Source organism: Bombina bombina, chromosome 1 (genome assembly GCF_027579735.1).
Source record: "Bombina bombina isolate aBomBom1 chromosome 1, aBomBom1.pri, whole genome shotgun sequence".
Lineage (NCBI taxonomy): Eukaryota > Metazoa > Chordata > Amphibia > Anura > Bombinatoridae > Bombina > Bombina bombina.
Genome location: NC_069499.1, coordinates 59,010,589 through 59,027,765, shown reverse-complemented (window position 1 = coordinate 59,027,765; position 17,177 = coordinate 59,010,589). Strand labels below are relative to the sequence as shown.

Genomic DNA, 17,177 nt, shown 5'->3' with positions numbered 1-17,177 from the left:
GTAACAATATCCGCAACCCTCTTAGGGATCGGAAACGCATCAGTGTATACAGGGACCTCTAGGTACTTGTCCATTTTACACAACATCTCTGGGACCACCATAGGGTCACAATCATCCAGAGTAGCTAATACCTCCCTGAGCAATACGCGGAGGTGTTCCAATTTAAATTTAAACGCTAATGAATCTGACTCTGCCTGATGAGAAACCTTTCCTGAATCAGAAATTTCTCCCTCAGACCTCAAATCCCTCACCTCCATTTCAGAGCGTTGTTAGGGTACATCAGATAAGGCTACCAAAGCTTCAGACTGCTCATAATCTGTTCTTAGAACAGAGCTATCGCGCTTTGTAGGAAAAACTGGCAGTTTGGATAGAAAGGCCGCAAGGGAATTATCCATGACTGTCGCTAGTTGTTGCAATGTAATAGGGACAGACGCACTAGAGGTACTAGGCATCGTTTGCGCGGGTGTAACTGGTTGTGACACATGGGGAGAGGTAGACGGACTATCCTCATTACCTTCAGTCTGAGAATCATCTTGGGCCACATTTTTAAGTGCAACAATATGATCTTTAAAGTGTATAGACATATTAGTGCAATTGGGATACATTCTGAGAGGGGGTTCCACCATGGCTTCTAAACACATTGAACAAGGATTTTCCTTAGTGTCAGACATGTTTAACAGACTAGTAGCATACACAAGCAGGCTTGGAAAACACTTTAATCAAATAAAATACTATTTGAAAAAACGTTACTGTGCCTTTAAGTAATAAAAAGAGCACACAATTTTACAAAACGGTGAAAAATGCAGCAATCCTTTTGAAATTTTCACAGTATGTATCTAAGGCTTTAATATGATTGCACCACAATTTGCCGAACGATTAACCGCTTAATGCCCAAACCGGAGCAGTCTAAAGCCAGCAACCGGTTAAATAACTACAGCACCTTGCCACAGCTTACTGCTGTGGCCCTTCCTACCTTTAGGGATCAGATTTGGGGGAATAAAGCTTCTTTTAGGCCCTCAATCAACAGCAGGACCCTCCATGTGAAGCAGTCATGAACTTGTCTTTCAATTCTAACTGCACATCTGAGGCGCTAAATTAGGCCCCTCCCCCTCCACTCCGTAGTTGTGAGGCCTACAAAAATCACTTCTAAGTGACTACATTTTTGCCATATGGAAAATAACCCCAGAAAAACACTCCAAAGTGCTTAAAAAGTGTCTCTAACGAGTATTTCTTAAAACAAATAATCGACTGCCCTTAATTACTGTCAACCAGCATAATTAGCCCTGTTATGTAAGCATTCAATTCTTTACTAAGTCTCAGAACATAGCTTACCCTCCCCACATGGGGATCTTGTCAGTCTTCTAGCATTATCTCAGTCTTGTCTAGAAATAAATGACTGAGCATACCTCATTGCAGTCAAGCCTGCAAACTGTTCCCCCCCAACTGAAGTTTTCTGGTACTTCTCAGTCCTGTGTGGGAACAGCAATGGATTTTAGTTACAACATGCTAAAATCATCTTCCTCTCAGCAGAATTCTTCATCTTTTTTCTGCCAGAGAGTAAATAGTACAAACCGGTACCATTTAAAAATAACAAACTTTTGATTGAAGATAAAACTACAAATCTAACACCACATTCACTTTACCCTCCCGTAGAGAGACCCTAGTGCTTAGAGCCGGCAAAGGGGGAGCTATATGGACAGCTCTGCTGTGTGCTCTCTTTGCCACTTCCTGTATAGAATGAGAATATCCCACAAGTAAGGATGAATCCGTGGACTGGATACACCTTGCAAGAGAAATCCTTGTTCAATGTGTTTAGAAGCCATGGTGGAACCCCCTCTCAGAATGTGTCCCAATTGCACTAATATGTCTATACACTTTAAAGATCATGTTGTTGCACTTAAAAATGTGTCCCAAGATGATTCTCAGACTGAAGGTAATGAGGATAGTCAGTCTACCTCTCCCCATGTGTCACAACCAGTTACGCCCGCGCAAGCGATGCCTAGTACCTCTAGTGCGTCTGCCCCTATTACATTGCAACAACTAGCGACAGTCATGGATAATTCCCTTGCGGCCTTTCTATCCAAACTGCCAGTTTTTCCTACAAAGCGTGATAGCTCTGTTTTAAGAACAGATTATGAGCAGTCTGAAGCTTTGCTAGCCTTATCTGATGTACCCTCACAACGCTCTGAAATGGAGGTGAGGGATTTGATGTCTGAGGGAGAAATTTCCGATTCAGGAAAGGTTTCTCATCAGGCAGAGTCAGATTCATTGGCGTTTAAATTTAAATTGGAACACCTCCGCGTATTGCTCAGGGAGGTATTAGCTACTCTGGATGATTGTGACCCTATGGTGGTCCCCGAGAAGTTGTGTAAAATGGGCAAGTACCTAGAGGTCCCTGTATACACTGATGCGTTTCCGATCCCTAAGAGGGTTGCGGATATTGTTACTAGGGAGTGGGATAGACCAGTTGTCCCTTTTGTCTCCCCCCCCCCCCATTTTTAAGAAAATGTTCCCCATAACTGACCCTAGGCGGGACTCGTGGCAGACGGTCCCTAAGATAGAGGGGGCTGTTTCTACACTTGCTAAATGCACAACCATACCAATTGAAGACAGTTGTGCTTTTAAAGATCCTATGGATAAAAAGTTAGAAGGCTTACTTAAGAAAATTTTTGTTTAACAAGGTTTTCTTCTCCAACCTATTGCCTGCATTATTCCTGTAACTACTGCAGCGTCTTTCTGGTTCGAGGCGCTGGAGGAGTCGCTCCAGACGGAGACCTCATATGACGAAATTATGGATAGAATTAAGGCTCTAAAGCTGGCTAATTCTTTTATCACAGATGCCGCTTTGCAATTAGCTAAGTTAGCGGCAAAAAATTCAGGCTTCGCCATTATGGCGCGCAGATCGCTTTGGCTCAAGTCATGGTCGGTCGATGTGTCGTCAAAATCCAAATTATTAAATATCCCTTTCAAGGAAAAGACCCTTTTCGGGCCAGAATGGAAAGAGATTATTTCAGAAATCACCGGGGGAAAGGGCCATGCTCTCCCCCAGGACAAGCCTTTTAAGGCTAAAAACAAAGCTAATTTTTGTTCCTTTCGTAATTTCAGAGGCGGTCCCGCTTCAGCCTCTACAGCTGCAAAGCAAGAGGGTAACGCTTCACAGCCCAAGGCAACCTGGAAGCCTTATCAGGGCTGGAACAAGGGTAAACAGGCCAAAAAGCCTGCAGCTGTGCTACCAAGACAGCATGAAGGGGTAGCCCCCAATCCGGGACCGGATCTAGTAGGGGACAGACTTTCTCTCTTCGCTCAGGCCTGGGCAAGAGATGTTCACGATTCCTGGGCTTTAGAGATTGTTACCCAGGGATATCTTCTAGAATTGAAGGACTCCCCTCCAAGGGGAAGGTTCCATATTTCTCGTCTGTCTACAGACACAACAAAGAAAGAGGCTTTCTTACGCTGTGTAGAAGACCTACATACAATGGGAGTGATCCACCCAGTTCCAATTGCGGAACAAAGGCTGGGGTTTTACTCAAACCTATTTGTGGTTCTCAAAAAATTAGGAACTTTCAGACCAATCCTGGATCTCAAAATTCTAAACAAATTCCTCAGAGTCCCATCATTCAAGATGGAGACCATTCGGACAATCTTACCTATGATCCAGGAAGGTCAATATATGACTACTGTGGATCTAAAGGATGCGTACCTGCATATCCCAATCCACAAAGATAATCGTCAGTTCTTCCGGTTTGCTTTTCTAGACAAGCATTACCAGTTCGTGGCTCTTCCATTCGGTTTAGCCACTGCTCCCAGAATTTTCACAAAGGTGCTAGGGTCCCTTCTGGCGGTTCTAAGACCGTGGGGCATAGCAGTGGCGCCTTATTTGGACGACATCTTAATTCAGGCGCCGTATTTTCACAGAGCCAAGGCTCACACGGAGATTGTATTGGCCTTTCTAAGGTCTCACGGGTGGAAGGTGAACATCAAAAAGAATTCTCTGTCCCCACTCACAAGGGTTCCCTTCCTAGGAACACTAATAGATTCGGTAGAAATGAAAATATTTCTGACGGAGGTCAGAAAATTGAAACTTTTAACTACTTGCCGAGTTCTTCATTCCATTCCTCGGCCATCTGTAGCTCAGTGCATGGAGACAATTGGATTAATGGTAGCAGCAATGGACATAGTCCCTTTTGCTCGGATACACCTCAGACCACTGCAACTATGCATGCTCAAGCAGTGGAATGGGGATTATGCAGATTTTTCTCCTCAAATTCAGTTGGACCAGGAGACCAGAGATTCTTTTCTCTGGTGGTTGTCTCAGGATCACCTGTCTCAGGGAATATGTTTCCGCAGGCCAGAGTGGGTCATTGTAACGACCGACACCAGTCTGTTAGGCTGGGGTGCGGTCTGGGACTCCCTGAAAGCTCAGGGCTTATGGTCTCGGGAAGAAACGCTTCTCCCGATAAACATTCTGCAACTGAGGGCGATATTCAACGCTCTTCAGGCATGGCCTCAACTAGCTGCGGCCAAATTCATCAGATTTCAGTTGGACAACATCACGACTGTAGCTTACGTCAATCATCAGGGGGGAACAAAGTGTTCCCTAGCGATGACGGAAGTATCCAAAATAATCAGGTGGGCGGAGGCTCACTCCTGCCATCTCTCAGCAATTCACATCCCAGGAGTAGACAACTGGGAGGCGGATTTTCTAAGTCGTCAGACTTTTCACCCAGTGGAGTGGGAACTCCACCCGGAGGTATTTGCCCAGCTGACTCAGCTATGGGGCATTCCAGAGTTGGACCTGATGGCGTCTCGTCAGAACATCAAGCTTCCTCTCTACGGATCCAGCTCCCGGGACCCCAAGGCGGCATTGATAGATGCTCTAGTAGCGCCTTGGTCCTTCAATCTGGCTTATGTTTTCCACCGTTTCCTCTTCTCCCTCGTCTGATCGCCAGAATCAAGCAGGAGAAGGCGTCAGTGATTTTGATAGCGCCTGCGTGGCCACGCAGGACTTGGTATGCAGACCTAGTGGACATGTCATCTGTCCCACCATGGACACTGCCAATGAGGCAGGACCTTCTAATACAGGCTCCGTTCAAGCATCCAAGTCTAGTTTCTCTATGTCTGACTGCTTGGAGATTGAACGCTTAATTCTATCAAAGTGTGGTTTCTCTAAAACAGTTATAGATACTCTGATCCAGGCTAGAAAGCCTGTCACCAGGAAAATCTACCATAAGATATGGCGGAAATATCTCTGTTGGTGTGAATCCAAGGGTTACTCATGGAGTAAGATTAGAATTCCCAGGATATTGTCCTTTCTCCAAGACGGATTGGAGAAAGGATTGTCGGCTAGTTCTTTAAAGGGACAGATATCTGCTCTGTCTATCCTTTTACACAAGCGTCTGGCAGAGGTACCAGACGTTCAAGCGTTTGCACAGGCTTTAGTCAGAATCAAGCCTGTCTATAAACCTGTGGCTCCGCCATGGAGTCTGAATCTAGTTCTTTCAGTTCTTCAAGGGGTTCCGTTTGAACCTTTACATTCTATAGATATTAAGTTGTTATCTTGGAAAGTTTTGTTTTTGGTAGCTATCTCTTCTGCTCGAAGAGTCTCTGAATTATCTGCCTTACAGTGTGATTCACCTTATCTGGTGTTCCACGCAAATAAGGTAGTTTTGCGTACCAAGTCTGGTTTTCTTCCTAAAGTTGTTTCTAACAAGAATATTAACCAGGAAATAGTTGTTCCTTCTCTGTGTCCTAACCCATCTTCGAAGAAGGAACGTCTATTGCACAATCTTGATGTAGTTCGTGCTTTAAAGTTCTATTTACAAGCCACTAAGGATTTCAGTCAAACATCTTCTTTGTTATCTATTCTGGTAAGAGGAGAGGTCAGAAAACGACTGCTACCTCTCTTTCCTTTTGGCTGAAAAGCATCATCTGTTTGGCCTATGAGACTGCTGGCCAGCAGCCTCCTGAAAGAATTACTGCTCATTCTACCAGAGCAGTGGCTTCCACATGGGCTTTCAAAAATGAGGCTTCTGTTGAACAGATTTGTATGGCAGCGACTTGGTCTTCACTGCATACTTTTGCCAAATTTTATAAATTCGATACTTTTTGCTTCTTCGGAGGCTATTTTTGGGAGAGAGGTTTTGCAAGCAGTGGTGCCTTCCGTTTAAGGTACCTGTCTTGTTCCCTCCCTTCATCTGTGTCCTAAAGCTTTGGTATTGGTATCCCACAAGTAAGGATGAATCCGTGGACTGGATACACCTTGCAAGAGAAAACAGAATTTATGCTTACTTGATCAATTACTTTTTCTTGCGGTGTATCCAGTCCACGGCCCGCCCTGGCAATTAAGTCAGGTAAAAATTTTTTTGTTTAAACTACAGTCACCACTGCACCCTATGGTTTCTCCTTTTTCTTCCTAACCTTTGGTCGAATGACTGGGGGGTGGAGCTGGAGGGGGAGCTATATGGACAGCTCTGCTGTGTGCTCTCTTTGCCACTTCCTGTAGGGAATGAAAATATCCCACAAGTAAGGATGAATCCGTGGACTGGATACACCGAAAGAGAAAGTAATTTATCAGGTAAGCATAAATTCTGTCTTTTTGTGGTCTTTCTCTCGTTTCCAAATGTTTTGTTGTTCTTTCTCCCTCCCAAGACACATTCCTGTCTACTCATAGGGTAGGGGAAGTGGGAGTGATATTTTGTCTTTTGGGGTGCCAGGTTGAGTAATTCCCATAGGTTAAGAAAGTTTTCATGGACTCTTACTGCAAAGAAGGAAATATTTATCATGTTGGCATGTTTTATTTTTGTGTTACGTCCTTTAATGAAACCCAAAATATGTAATGCTTTTATTTCATAATTTTTTTTTTTTTTTAGTATTTTTAAGGTAGTTTATAAATTTTGTTTTCATTTTTGTTCCCCTTTCTTAGGTGGGATTGGAAAAGAAGGCAACCGAAGATACTCGTTTAATTTACATGACCACTGGAGTACTCCTGCAAAAGATTGTTGCTGCGAAGAGCTTGGCAGAATTCACACACATTTTTATAGATGAGGTATGTTTGTTAAAGTGATCGTAAAGGTTAACATATTCAACATTCAAATGCTATGTTATTTATAAATTAAAATTTTTTTAAAAAAAATTGATCTGTAAGTATTTTTAATTTTCTTTCATATAGGTGGCAAGAGTCTGTGAGCTAGTGACGTATAGGATATACATTCCTACCAGGAGGGGGTAAAGTTTCCCAAACCTTTAATGCCTATAAATACACCTCCCACTTCACTTATGCCTCAGTCTCACAAACTTTGCCTCCTTAGGAGGTGGTGAAACATAATGATGATTTCTTCTATGAAACGCTCTTTCAAGAATATTGATGAAATAGAGTTCCTCTCTAAGTTTGTCTGAGGGATGTGAAGGGAGTATTGCCTAATGATGCCATGTTTTCGCCTATGGGAAATCTATTCTAGGGCTCTATGTAAATTCGGTCACAGGGATTCATCTTCTGCCTCCCTTTACAGATCGACATTATACTCCTCTACCATTACCTCTGCTGATATGTTTCAGTACTGGTTTGGCTGTCTATCTGTGGATGGGTGTCTTCTGGTAAGTATATATCATTTTTAAGACACTCTCAGCTATGGAAGGCACTTTATATTATAAAGTTCCTAATGTTTATTGCATATATTAGCCATGAGTCAGGTCTATTAATATTTCCCTTTGCAGTCACACAGTTTCAAAATAAAAATTGTGTTTATGGGAGAATTTAGGTATTTTTTTTCTTACCTGGGGTTCCGGTTAGCTGGGGCAAATTAGGCTCGCAATGACGCAAATTGCATCATTTTATTGAGTCATTTTTGGTGCGACATCGCGCCTGTTGTGATTCAAGGTGCGTCATTTTTGTCACATGTCGCGCCTGTTATGACGCGAGTTGCGTCTTTTTAGTACGTCATTCTTAGAGCCAAAATTTGTTTTATATAAGCCTCTCCCTCTAATGCTCGCTGCTCTCATTATATTATAGAGAGCTATGATGCTTGCTTTTGATTTTTCTTTTTGTATAAGAATTTTATAATAAGCATTTTTCTCTTACAAGGTGTATCCAGTCCACGGATTAATCCTTGTGGGATATTCTCATTCCCTACAGGAAGTGGCAAAGAGAGCACACAGCAGAGCTGTCCCCCTCAGGCTGCGCCCCCCCCCCCAGTCATTCTCTTTGCCGCTCTAACAAGTAGCATCTCCACGGGAGGGTAAAGTGAATGTGGTGTTAGATTTGTAGTTTTTATTTCTTCAACATTGGTGTGTCCGGTCCACGGCGTCATCCTTACTTGTGGGATATCTCTTCCCCAACAGGAAATGGCAAAGAGTCCCAGCAAAGCTGGCCATATAGTCCCTCCTAGGCTCCGCCCACCCCAGTCATTCTCTTTGCCGTTGCACAGGCAACATCTCCACGGAGATGGTTAAGAGTTTTTTGGTGTTTAAATGTAGTTTTATTCTTCTATCAAGTGTTTGTTATTTTAAAATAGTGCTGGTATGTACTATTTACTCTGAAACAGAAAAGGATGAAGATTTCTGTTTGTGAGAGGAAGATGATTTTAGCAGACAGTAACTAAAATCGATTGCTGTTTCCACATAGGACTGTTGAGATGAAGTAACTTCAGTTGGGGGAAACAGTTAGCAGACTTTTCTGCTTAAGGTATGACTAGCCATATTTCTAACAAGACCATGTAATGCTGGAAGGCTGTCATTTCCCCTCATGGGGACCGGTAAGCCATTTTCTTAGTCAAACAGAATAAAGGGCTTAATATGGGCTAAAAAATTGATAGACATTTTTACGGGCTAAATTGCTTTATTTGGGCATTTTATTCATATTTATGCTGACAATTCGCATTTATAAACTTGGGGAACGTTTATTAAACGGCAGGCACTATGTTAGACACCTTTTCCAGTCAGGGGGCCTTCCTAGTTGTAGACTGAGCCTCATTTTCGCGCCATTACTGCGCAGTTGTTTTTTGAGAGCAGGGCATGCAGATGCATGTGTGAGGATCTGAAATTTGCTGGAAAAGCTTCTAGAAGGCGTCAATTGGTATCGTATTCCCCTCTGGGCTTGGTTAGGTCTCAGCAAAGGCTATAGCTGGGACTGTATAGGGGTTAAATTTGTAAACGGCTCTGGTTCCGTTATTTTAAGGGTTAAAGCTCTGAAATTTGGTGTGCAATACTCTTAATGCTTTAAGACACTGTGGTGAAATTTTGAACAATTCCTTCATACTTTTTCACATATTCAGTAATAAACTGTTTTCGGTTTAAAATTTAAAGAGACAGTAACGGTTTTGTTTTAAAACGTTTTTTGTGCTTTGTTGACAAGTTTAAGCCTGTTTAACATGTCTGTGCCTTCGGATAAGCTATGTTCTATAAGTATGAAAGCCAATGTGTCTCCCCATTTAAATTTATGTGATAATTGTGCCATAGCGTCCAAACAAAGTAAGGACAGTACTGCCACAGATAATGAAATTGCCCAAGATGATTCCTCAGATGAGGGGAGTAAACATGATACTACATCATCTCCTACTGTGTCTACACCTGTTTTGCCCACACAGGAGGCCCCTAGTACATCTAGTGCGCCAATGCTTATTACCATGCAACAATTAACGGCTGTAATGGATAACTCCATAGCAAATATTTTATCCAAAATGCCTACTTATCAGAGAAAGCGCGATTGCTCTGTTTTAAACACTGAAGAGCAGGAGGGCGCTGATGATAATTGTTCTGTCATACCCTCACACCAATCTGAAGGGGCCATGAGGGAGGTTTTGTCAGATGGGGAAATTTCAGATTCAGGAAAAATTTCTCAACAAGCTGAACCTGATGTTGTGACATTTAAATTTAAATTAGAACATCTCCGCGCACTGCTTAAGGAGGTGTTATCTACTCTGGATGATTGTGACAACTTGGTCATTCCAGAGAAATTATGCAAGATGGACAAGTTCCTAGAGGTTCTGGTGCACCCCGACGCTTTTCCTATACCCAAGCGGGTGGCGGACATAGTAAATAATGAGTGGGAAAAGCCCGGCATACCTTTTGTTCCCCCCCCTATATTTAAGAAATTATTTCCTATGGTCGACCCCAGAAAGGACTTATGGCAGACAGTCCCTAAGGTCGAGGGGGCAGTTTCTACTCTAAACAAACGCACTACTATTCCTATCGAAGATAGTTGTGCTTTCAAAGATCCTATGGATAAAAAATTGGAGGGTTTGCTTAAAAAGATTTTTGTACAGCAAGGTTACCTTCTACAACCCATTTCGTGCATTGTTCCTGTCACTACAGCAGCGTGGTTCTGGTTCGAGGAACTAGAAAACTCGCTTAGTAGAGAGACTCCATATGAGGAGGTTATGGACAGAGTGCACGCACTTAAGTTGGCTAACTCTTTTATTTTAGATGCCGCTTTGCAATTAGCTAGATTAGCGGCGAAAAATTCAGGGTTTGCTACCGTGGCGCGCAGAGCGCTTTGGCTAAAGTCTTGGTCAACGGATGTGTCATCCAAGACAAAATTGCTTAACATCCCTTTCAAGGGTAAAACTCTATTTGGACCAGAATTGAAAGAGATTATTTCAGACATCACTGGGGGAAAGGGCCACGCCCTTCCACAAGATAGGCCTTTCAAGGCCAAGAATAAGTCTAATTTCTCCAACATAGGTGTGTCCGGTCCACGGCGTCATCCTTACTTGTGGGATATTCTCTTCCCCAACAGGAAATGGCAAAGAGCCCAGCAAAGCTGGTCACATGATCCCTCCTAGGCTCCGCCTTCCCCAGTCATTCTCTTTGCCGTTGTACAGGCAACATCTCCACGGAGATGGCTTAGAGTTTTTTAGTGTTTAACTGTAGTTTTTATTATTCAATCAAGAGTTTATTTTAAAATAGTGCTGGTATGTACTATTTACTCTGAAACAGAAAAGAGATGAAGATTTCTGTTTGTAAGAGGAAAATGATTTTAGCAACCGTTACTAAAATCGATGGCTGTTCCACACAGGACTGTTGAGAGGAATTAACTTCAGTTGGGGGAACAGTGAGCAGACTTTTGCTGCTTGAGGTATGACACATTCTAACAAGACGATGTAATGCTGGAAGCTGTCATTTTCCCTATGGGATCCGGTAAGCCATTTTTATTACAGAGTAAATAAGGGCTTCACAAGGGCTTGTTAAGACTGTAGACATTTTCTGGGCTAAATCGATTCATATATAACATATTTAGCCTTGAGGAATCATTTAATATGGGTATTTTTGTAAAATAATATCGGCAGGCACTGTTTTAGACACCTTATTCTCTAGGGGCTTTCCCTAATCATAGGCAGAGCCTCATTTTCGCGCCGGTATTGCGCACTTGTTTTTGAGAAGCATGACATGCAGTCGCATGTGTGAGGAGCTCTGATACATAAAAAAGACTTTCTGAAGGCGTCATTTGGTATCGTATTCCCCTTTGGGCTTGGTTGGGTCTCAGCAAAGCAGATACCAGGGACTGTAAAGGGGTTGGTGTGCAATACTTTTAAGGCTTTAAGACACTGTGGTGAAATTTTGGTGAATTTTGAACAATTCCTTCATACTTTTTCGCAATTGCAGTAATAAAGTGTGTTCAGTTTAAAATTTAAAGTGACAGTAACGGTTTTATTTTAAAACGTTTTTTGTACTTTGTTATCAAGTTTATGCCTGTTTAACATGTCTGAACTACCAGATAGACTGTGTTCTGAATGTGGGGAAGCCAAGGTTCCTTCTCATTTAAATAGATGTGATTTATGTGACACTGAAAATGATGCCCAAGATGATTCCTCAAGTGAGGGGAGTAAGCATGGTACTGCATCATTCCCTCCTTCGTCTACACCAGTCTTGCCCACTCAGGAGGCCCCTAGTACATCTAGCGCGCCAATACTCCTTACTATGCAACAATTAACGGCTGTAATGGATAATTCTATCAAAAACATTTTAGCCAAAATGCCCACTTTTCAGCGTAAGCGCGACTGCTCTGTTTTAGATACTGAAGAGCATGAGGACGCTGAGGATAATGGTTCTGATATGCCCCTACACCAGTCTGAGGGGGCCAGGGAGGTTTTGTCTGAGGAAGAAATTTCAGATTCAGGAAAAATTTCTCAACAAGCTCAACCCGATGTGATTACATTTAAATTTAAGTTGGAACATCTCCGCGCTCTGCGTAAGGAGGTGTTATCCACTCTGGATGATTGTGAGAATTTGATCATCCCAGAGAAACTATGTAAAATGGACAAGTTCCTAGAGGTCCCGGGGCCCCCAGAAGCTTTTCCTATACCCAAGCGGGTGGCGGACATTGTAAATAAAGAATGGGAAAGGCCCGGTATACCTTTCGTCCCTCCCCCCATATTTAAAAAATTGTTTCCCATGGTCGACCCCAGAAAGGACTTATGGCAGACAGTCCCCAAGGTCGAGGGGGCGGTTTCTACTTTAAACAAACGCACCACTATACCCATAGAAGATAGTTGTGCTTTCAAAGATCCTATGGATAAAAAATTAGAAGGTTTGCTTAAAAAGATGTTTGTTCAGCAAGGTTACCTTCTACAACCAATTGCATGCATTGTCCCTGTCACTACAGCCGCGTGTTTCTGGTTCGATGAGCTAGAAAAGGCGATCGATAGTGATTCTCCTCCTTATGAGGAGATTATGGACAGAATCCGTGCTCTCAAATTGGCTAATTCTTTCACCCTAGACGCCACTTTGCAATTGGCTAGGTTAGCGGCGAAAAATTCTGGGTTTGCTATTGTGGCGCGCAGAGCGCTTTGGTTGAAATCTTGGTCAGCGGATGCGTCTTCCAAGAACAAATTGCTTAACATTCCTTTCAAGGGGAAAACGCTGTTTGGCCCTGACTTGAAAGAGATTATCTCTGATATCACTGGGGGTAAGGGCCACGCCCTTCCTCAGGATAGGTCTTTCAAGGCCAAAAATAAACCTAATTTTCGTCCCTTTCGTAGAAACGGACCAGCCTCAAGTGCTACGTCCTCTAAGCAAGAGGGTAATTCTTCTCAAGCCAAGCCAGCCTGGAGACCAATGCAAGGCTGGAACAAGGGAAAGCAGGCCAAGAAGCCTGCCACTGCTACCAAGACAGCATGAAATGTTGGCCCCCGATCCGGGACCGGATCTGGTGGGGGGCAGACTTTCTCTCTTCACTCAGGCTTGGGCAAGAGATGTTCTGGATCCTTGGGCACTAGAAATAGTCTCCCAAGGTTATCTTCTGGAATTCAAGGGGCCTCCCCCAAGGGGGAGGTTCCACAGGTCTCAATTGTCTTCAGACCACATGAAAAGACAGGCATTCTTACATTGTGTAGAAGACCTGTTAAAAATGGGAGTGATTCATCCTGTTCCTTTAGGAGAACAAGGGATGGGGTTCTACTCCAATCTGTTCGTAGTTCCCAAAAAAGAGGGAACATTCAGACCAATCTTAGATCTCAAGATCCTAAACAAGTTTCTCAAGGTTCCATCGTTCAAAATGGAAACCATTCGAACAATTCTTCCTTCCATCCAGGAAGGTCAATTCATGACCACGGTGGATTTAAAGGATGCGTATCTACATATTCCTATCCACAAGGAACATCATCGGTTCCTAAGGTTCGTATTCCTGGACAAGCATTACCAGTTTGTGGCACTTCCGTTCGGATTAGCCACTGCTCCAAGGATTTTCACAAAGGTACTAGGGTCCCTTCTAGCGGTGCTAAGACCAAGGGGCATTGCAGTAGTACCTTACTTGGACGACATTCTGATTCAAGCGTCGTCCCTTCCTCAAGCAAAGGCTCACACGGACATTGTCCTGGCCTTTCTCAGATCTCACGGGTGGAAAGTGAACGTAGAAAAAAGTTCTCTATCTCCGTCAACAAGGGTTCCCTTCTTGGGAACAATAATAGACTCCTTAGAAATGAGGATTTTTCTGACAGAGGCCAGAAAATCAAAACTTCTAATCTCTTGTCAAATACTTCATTCTGTTCCTCTTCCTTCCATAGCGCAGTGCATGGAAGTAATAGGTTTGATGGTAGCGGCAATGGACATAGTTCCTTTTGCGCGAATTCATCTAAGACCATTACAACTGTGCATGCTCAGTCAGTGGAATGGGGACTATACAGACTTGTCTCCGACGATACAAGTAGATCAGAGGACCAGAGATTCACTCCGTTGGTGGCTGTCCCTGGACAACCTGTCACAGGGGATGAGCTTCCGCAGACCAGAGTGGGTCTTTGTCACGACCGACGCCAGTCTGGTGGGCTGGGGCGCGGTCTGGGGACCCCTGAAAGCTCAGGGTCTTTGGTCTCGGGAAGAATCTCTTCTTCCGATAAATATTCTGGAACTGAGAGCGATATTCAATGCTCTCAAGGCTTGGCCTCAGCTAGCAAAGGCCAAGTTCATACGGTTTCAATCAGACAACATGACGACTGTTGCGTACATCAACCATCAGGGGGGAACAAGGAGTTCCCTGGCGATGGAAGAAGTGACCAAAATCATTCAATGGGCGGAGACTCACTCCTGCCACTTGTCTGCAATCCACATCCCAGGAGTGGAAAATTGGGAAGCGGATTTTCTGAGTCGTCAGACATTTCATCCGGGGGAGTGGGAACTCCATCCGGAAATCTTTGCCCAAATTACTCAATTGTGGGGCATTCCAGACATGGATCTGATGGCCTCTCGTCAGAACTTCAAGGTTCCTTGCTACGGGTCCAGATCCAGGGATCCCAAGGCGACTCTAGTAGATGCACTAGTAGCACCTTGGACCTTCAAACTAGCTTATGTATTCCCGCCGTTTCCTCTCATCCCCAGGCTGGTAGCCAGGATCAATCAGGAGAGGGCATCGGTGATCTTGATAGCTCCTGCGTGGCCACGCAGGACTTGGTATGCAGACCTGGTGAATATGTCATCGGCTCCACCATGGAAGCTACCTTTGAGACGAGACCTTCTTGTTCAAGGTCCGTTCGAACATCCGAATCTGGTCTCACTCCAACTGACTGCTTGGAGATTGAACGCTTGATCTTATCAAAGCGAGGGTTCTCAGATTCTGTCATTGATACTCTTGTTCAGGCCAGAAAGCCTGTAACTAGAAAAATTTACCACAAAATATGGAAAAAATATATCTGTTGGTGTGAATCTAAAGGATTCCCTTGGGACAAGGTAAAAATTCCTAAGATTCTATCCTTTCTTCAAGAAGGTTTGGAGAAAGGATTATCTGCAAGTTCCTTGAAGGGACAGATTTCTGCCTTGTCTGTGTTACTTCACAAAAAGCTGGCAGCTGTGCCAGATGTTCAAGCCTTTGTTCAGGCTCTGGTTAGAATCAAGCCTGTTTACAAACCTTTGACTCCTCCTTGGAGTCTCAATTTAGTTCTTTCAGTTCTTCAGGGGGTTCCGTTTGAACCCTTACATTCCGTTGATATTAAGTTATTATCTTGGAAAGTTTTGTTTTTGGTTGCAATTTCTTCTGCTAGAAGAGTTTCAGAATTATCTGCTCTGCAGTGTTCTCCTCCTTATCTGGTGTTCCATGCAGATAAGGTGGTTTTACGTACTAAACCTGGTTTTCTTCCGAAAGTTGTTTCTAACAAAAACATTAACCAGGAGATAGTCGTGCCTTCTTTGTGTCCGAATCCAGTTTCAAAGAAGGAACGTTTGTTGCACAATTTGGATGTTGTTCGTGCTCTAAAATTCTATTTAGATGCTACAAAGGATTTTAGACAAACATCTTCCTTGTTTGTTGTTTATTCTGGTAAAAGGAGAGGTCAAAAAGCAACTTCTACCTCTCTCTCTTTTTGGATTAAAAGCATCATCAGATTGGCTTACGAGACTGCCGGACGGCAGCCTCCTGAAAGAATCACAGCTCATTCCACTAGGGCTGTGGCTTCCACATGGGCCTTCAAGAACGAGGCTTCTGTTGATCAGATATGTAAGGCAGCGACTTGGTCTTCACTGCACACTTTTACTAAATTTTACAAGTTTGATACTTTTGCTTCTTCTGAGGCTATTTTTGGGAGAAAGGTTTTGCAAGCCGTGGTGCCTTCCATCTAGGTGACCTGATTTGCTCCCTCCCTTCATCCGTGTCCTAAAGCTTTGGTATTGGTTCCCACAAGTAAGGATGACGCCGTGGACCGGACACACCTATGTTGGAGAAAACAGAATTTATGTTTACCTGATAAATTACTTTCTCCAACGGTGTGTCCGGTCCACGGCCCGCCCTGGTTTTTTAATCAGGTCTGATATTTTATTTTCTTTAACTACAGTCACCACGGTATCATATGGTTTCTCCTATGCAAATATTCCTCCTTTACGTCGGTCGAATGACTGGGGAAGGCGGAGCCTAGGAGGGATCATGTGACCAGCTTTGCTGGGCTCTTTGCCATTTCCTGTTGGGGAAGAGAATATCCCACAAGTAAGGATGACGCCGTGGACCGGACACACCGTTGGAGAAAGTAATTTATCAGGTAAACATAAATTCTGTTTTTCGTTCCTTTCTCAATTTCAGGAACGGACCGGCCTCTAATTCTGCATCCTCTAAGCAAGAGGGTAATGCCTCACAACCCAAACCAGCCTGGAAACCGATGCAAGGCTGGAACAAGGGTAAGCAGGCCAAGAAGCCTGCCGCTGCTAACAAAACAGCATGAAGGAGTAGCCCCCGATCCGGGATCGGATCTAGTGGGGGGCAGACTCTCTCTCTTTGCTCAGGCTTGGGCAAGAGATGTTCAGGATCCCTGGGCGCTAGAAATAGTTTCTCAGGGTTATCTCCTGGAATTCAGGGAACTACCCCCAAGGGGAAGGTTCCACAGGTCTCACTTATCCTCAAACCAAATAAAGAGACAGGCGTACTTACATTGTGTAGAAGACCTGTTAAAGATGGGAGTGATACACCCAGTTCCAATAAAGGAACAAGGAATGGGATTTTATTCCAATCTGTTCGTAGTTCCCAAAAAAGAGGGAACTTTCAGACCAATTTTGGATTTGAAGATCCTAAACAAATTTCTCAGGGTACCATCGTTCAAGATGGAAACCATTCGAACGATTCTACCCACTATCCAGGAAAGTCAATTTATGACTACCGTGGATCTAAAGGATGCGTACCTACATATTCCTATCCACAAAAAACATCATCAGTTCCTAAGGTTCGCTTTTCTGGACAAGCATTACCAGTTTGTGGCCCTCCCATTCGGTTA

The 17,177-nt window shown here is 43.6% G+C and overlaps 1 protein-coding gene across 1 annotated transcript in view; it reads left to right on the top strand.

Moving 5' to 3' along the window:
• Window positions 1-7,364, top strand: part of LOC128653128 (ATP-dependent RNA helicase TDRD9-like) — a 91,254-nt gene extending 83,890 nt beyond the window's left edge. The window contains exons 4-5 of the mRNA XM_053706237.1: window positions 6,923-7,045; window positions 7,308-7,364. Coding sequence (XP_053562212.1) covers window positions 6,923-7,045; window positions 7,308-7,364 — 180 coding nt within the window. The remainder of the gene's footprint in view (window positions 1-6,922; window positions 7,046-7,307) is intronic.
• The last annotated feature ends 9,813 nt before the right edge of the window (window positions 7,365-17,177 follow it).